Source organism: Hippopotamus amphibius, chromosome 15 (genome assembly GCF_030028045.1).
Source record: "Hippopotamus amphibius kiboko isolate mHipAmp2 chromosome 15, mHipAmp2.hap2, whole genome shotgun sequence".
Classification (NCBI taxonomy): domain Eukaryota; kingdom Metazoa; phylum Chordata; class Mammalia; order Artiodactyla; family Hippopotamidae; genus Hippopotamus; species Hippopotamus amphibius.
The window spans coordinates 19,678,019-19,683,107 of NC_080200.1; the positions used below are offsets into that span (position 1 = coordinate 19,678,019).

General features: G+C 39.3%; 1 protein-coding gene across 1 annotated transcript; it reads left to right on the forward strand.

The window, feature by feature from the left end:
* Nucleotides 1–1,251: 1,251 nt before the first annotated feature.
* On the forward strand, nt 1,252–2,121 carry LOC130836134 (olfactory receptor 7A10-like). The gene has a single exon (XM_057708128.1). The coding sequence runs from the start codon at nt 1,252–1,254 to the stop codon at nt 2,119–2,121; it is 870 nt and encodes a 289-aa protein (XP_057564111.1).
* Nucleotides 2,122–5,089: the final 2,968 nt, after the last annotated feature.

Consider the following 5,089-nt stretch of genomic DNA (forward strand, 5'->3'; position numbering starts at 1 on the left):
TGCCTCTCAAAGTTCATACAAATACTATGTGGTAGATCCAAGATGCAATACCAGGGTTTCTGATCCCCAAAGTTTGCTCTGCTTTTTTTTTTTTTTCTTTAAGAACTCTTATTGAGATACAATTGACACACACACACACAAACTACATATATTTAAAGTGTAAATTTTGATTTTTTTCCTATTATTAATGTATATATGGCAACCCCAATCTCCCAAACCATTCCATCCCAAACATGCCCCCCCCCCAGCTTGCTCCGCTTTTAATAAAATTGAGAGGTGTCTTTTACCATTTCAGTTAAAAAGTCTCCCACTATTCTGCTTTTCCCTTTGTAATTCCTAAATTGATTCTCTTTACTCATTTTTCTAGTGTGATGCTGAATTGATAAGTTGACTTGATATCATAAAGATATCACTGTTTTCTCTTCTGGATATATTGTGTTTTTCTACATTATTAGTTATTCTGGGCTCAAGGGGATATAAGGAGTACAAACACCAACACATGGAGGAGGGTGTCCTCGTGTCTTGAAGTTTAAGCAATAGCAGGGAAGTCCCTTTATTCCTCGGCACCCTCTGACACAAGACTTCATCATGCTCTATCCTGCATTCCCCCAAACACTGGCTTACTTTTGAGCCTTGGGTACTGAAAAAAAGACCTTCAGAGTCATTGCACTGTTTCTTTTCCCTACAGGACACACCATCACCCTGATAACCTCCTGTCAGCTGCTGTGTCCTCCCTGAGTTCTCTTTTCAAATGTCACATTATTTTCAGGTTAACTGAACTCCCAGTGAAAAAAATGACACCCCACACACTCTCTTTTATATGTGATTTTTTTTTTTTCTGTCCTCATAGCATCTGACACAACCTTGCATGGAATATGTTTGCTTACATTCTTTTTTCAGTGATTGGATTGTAGAGATTTTTGCAGGGTAAAGCCTGAAACAAGAATTCATAGACAGAGAAGTCACAGATACCCTTTCAAGGGGATGAGATCCATCCTATCTATCATCTTTCTATCTATCATCTATCTATCTCTCTATCTATCTAGCTTAACTTCAAAATATTAATTGTAATTTTCCACTTATTTTAGTAATGCCCATTTGTATGAAAATTAGTCATATTAATTTTTTCTTTTCTAGTCTTCACATGTACTGTATGAAACCAGTAATAATACACACATTTCAGAATTTCTTCTTCTGGGATTATCAAAAGAACCAGAACTGCAGCCCCTCATATTTGGACTTTTCCTCTCCATGTACCTGATCACTGTGTTGGGAAACCTGCTCATCATCCTGGCCATCATCTCAGACTCCCACCTCCACACTCCCATGTACTTCTTCCTCTGCAACCTGTCCTTTGCAGACATTTGTTTCACCTCCACCATCATCCCAAAGATGCTGTGGAACATCCAGACTCACAACACAGTCATAACCTATGAAGGCTGCATCATCCAGACTTACTTTTTCTTATTATTTGGAGGACTGGACATCTTCCTTCTGACCGTGATGGCCTATGACAGGTTTGTGGCCATCTGTCACCCCCTGCACTACATGGTTATCATGAATCCCTGGGTCTGTGGTTTCCTGGTTCTATCAACTTTTATTGTGAGTTTCCTGTGTTCCTTGTTACAAACTTTAATGGTAGTGCAGTTGTCCTTCTGTACAAATAGGGAAATCCCTCAGTTTTTCTGTGAAACCAGTCGGGTGGTCAAACTTGCCTGTTCTGATACCTTCGTCTGTGACACGGTGATGTATTCTGCAGCAGCGCTGCTAGGTGGCAGTTCCCTAACTGGTATCCTTTACTCTTACTCTAAGATAGTTTCCTCTATAAATGGAATCTCATCAGCTCAGGGTAAGTATAAAGCATTTTCCACCTGTGCCTCTCACCTCTCAGTTGTCTCCTTATTTTATTGTTCAGTCCTAGGCATGTACCTTAGCACTGCTGATACCCTCAGCTCACATTCAAGTGCAACAGCCTCGGTGATGTACAGTGTGGTTACACCCATGCTGAACCCCTTCATCTACAGTCTCAGGAATAAAGACATAAAAGAGGCTCTGAAGGTATTCTTTGGGAAGGAAAGCATAAAAGGGATAACTGTCCTGGGGCGAAAGACCTGCCATTGATTGCAGGGCTCAAAACCTCAGAGCCATGAATTGTGATCTTTTAATCAAATTTTGAAAGTAGCACTTACTCCTTGTGTTTAATTCTGAAATTTTTATTTCTTTGACTTCCATTTATCTATAGATTTTTACTCACCTTATTAAGCTTTCTTCTTTCTCTGATATCAAAGTTCTCCCTTTGTTGTCTTCCTATTATTATTTCAAATTTATTATATTATTCCAAATTTATTCCTAATCTTCAATATGAAATGTTTGGATATTCCCATTTATCTCATGGTACTGCATGCATTCCTTAATATTTTTTTCAAATGAAAAATATAATCCCATGTAAAATTTCTTCAGGTTTCCTAAGATTATAGTCCTAAATTGTACTAACTCTATGAAAAAAAAAAAAAAAAAAACATTCTTGGCAACCAAGGCCGTTTATAAGTTTATAGGACAGGAAAATCTGAGACCACAGTTTTTCACTATATGTTCACCAATCTTCGTGTATCACTAACTTAGCTGCTCTTCATAATAATGTATATTTAACTCATAGTGTGCTTTAGAGCTGATCCTTTGTTTTTATTCTCCTCACTAGGATCCTGTTCTCTTACTCACCTCTGTGTGCACTGTGCCAACACTAGCCCCTGATTAAAGTTGATTGTTAAATTCATGTCTCCTCATGATATCTGCACAGGAACAGAAATTTGAATAAAGAGTTGTGTTGATATGACCTCAAATATGATGAAACAAATTTTAAATTATACTTTGTATTACTCTGCATTATATTTCATTTTCAAGATGTACATTTACTCTTTGGGTTATGAAATACGTCCCTTGTGCAAGGGGTTTTATGCTTTGGTGTGAAGTTTTAGATGGCGTATTTTAAGATTTTTCATTGAATTATCTGTTTCTTCTTCAAATCTTCCAGTGATGCCTACAAATACAGCTCTTTCCATTGATCTAAATAAAATCTCTCATCCTTTTTACATTTCATCATAAACATTCAAGGGGCAGTGAATGAACATCCTCTATTATATATCTCCTAGAAAAAAGAAATTTCTTCAATCATCATTATGATAAATGACTATGAAGACAACTTGAATCATCCTAGTCATGTGATTCAGGGTCAGCAGTGCTTCTGCACCAATATTCATGTTCTTCCAAGCTCTCCCAGGTACCTGAAAAAGATATCAGTGTAGTCATCTTTTAATACTGTTACCTGACATAAACATAAATAATGATTGATGATACAATCAGAAATGCTGTTTTCAAATATCAGAATAAATGCCAAAAATAAGGAAAAGCAGATTATTATAATCATCCCTCAGTTCTGTTCGTTTTGGTTATTGTATCAATTACTGTATCAGTTATTGCAGCATAACAAGCCATTTTAAACTAAAACGACTTACCATAACGTCTTTATTACTGAATGAGACAGTGTGGTGGGGAGTCGATCTGAGCCCTGCCGGGCACCTGAGGAGTTTGTATTCAGCTGAGTCTGTAGGTTGTGTTTCTAAGGCTCATCCGTGAATCTGTGGGTGGCTCTTGTGCTCTTCTCTCTTGAGCACATTTATGGTCAGTTCCTCCGTGTCTATACCTAGCTTATCCATTTACAGAAAAAGAAATGTGTTTATCAATTGTGAAATATCTTAACTTAATGCCACTGTTCCTATATTCATGTATAAATTTGTTTTCTTCCCAGTTAGAAGACCTGTCTACCACACCTGTGCTCTAGATGTTACCTTACTCATGACTCATTAGATTTTTTCCTTTTAACTAATTTATTAGCATATAATGACATACTTTAAATGACACATATTTAAAATGCATAGCCTATGGGTGGAGGAGAAGGACTTTTCCTGGATGATGTCAGCAAGATGCTTTATAGTGACTTCTAACTCTCCTCCCCTCCAAGAAACCTCAATTTGAACAATAACCTGTGCAGAAATATACCTTCACAAGTGTAAGGATTCCAGGTCAGTGATTACAGCACCTGGTGGGGCACATTAATAAGAGAAGAAAATAGTAGACAGTTTTCTGTTACCCCCATCACTATTCTTCCACAACTAAGCAGCTCACATGGAGATAGACACCCTCCCCATGATAGAAGGAAATTAAAGCAAATGCCTGACCTCATCATGGACCCCTACACCAGGCCACACCAGCAACAGATCAGCTCCTGAAGCACCAGATCCTCTCCTGCCCCACCAGATCCTCTCCTGACCCAGCACCAGACCACGCCCTGTAGCCTCAAGCTCCAGGCGGACTTCCCCAGACAGAGGCTTCAGTGGAATAGTGTTCCAACCCACCCAAGCCTGAGGGCAGTCCTCTTTGACCCAAACTGTAGGCAGGTCCTGAGAAACTAAGATACAGTGTGACTGCTAAGACCTAAAGCTCCAAGCTCATCTAAGCAACAAGCCAATCTAAGTGGTCCAGCCTCCAGTATGACTCCTGTTAACCAAACTTTCAGCCCACCCCAGCACAAGGCCGGCATTTACAACCCAAATATCTGGCCCATCTCAGGGTTTCTTGGTGCCTCAACAGCCCCCACAAACCCAGGGTCTAAGTCTGCCCCCAGGACCCCAAGTACCAGGCCTTAACAATCACCTGCCCAGGCATGAGACCTGCCCACCTTAGGACTCCAGAAGGAAGCTGACCAAAAGACATCACCATATGACCCATCTGGAATCATGACAGGCTGACTGGTGAAGGACTTTGCCTGCCAGAACCAGTCTGCAAAGACTGGGAGAGGCACCTATTTCTTTAAATGCATAGACACCAATGCAAAACCACAAGGACATCCAATAATAATCCAGGAAACAAGGAACCACTAAAGGAAACTAATACAGCTCCAATGACTGACCCTAAGGAAACAGAGATCTGTAAAATTTCTGCAAAAATATACATCATAGTCCTCTTAAAGTCATGTAATAAACTACAAAAAAAGAGAAAACCAAACAAAATTAGGGAAACAATGACCATTCCT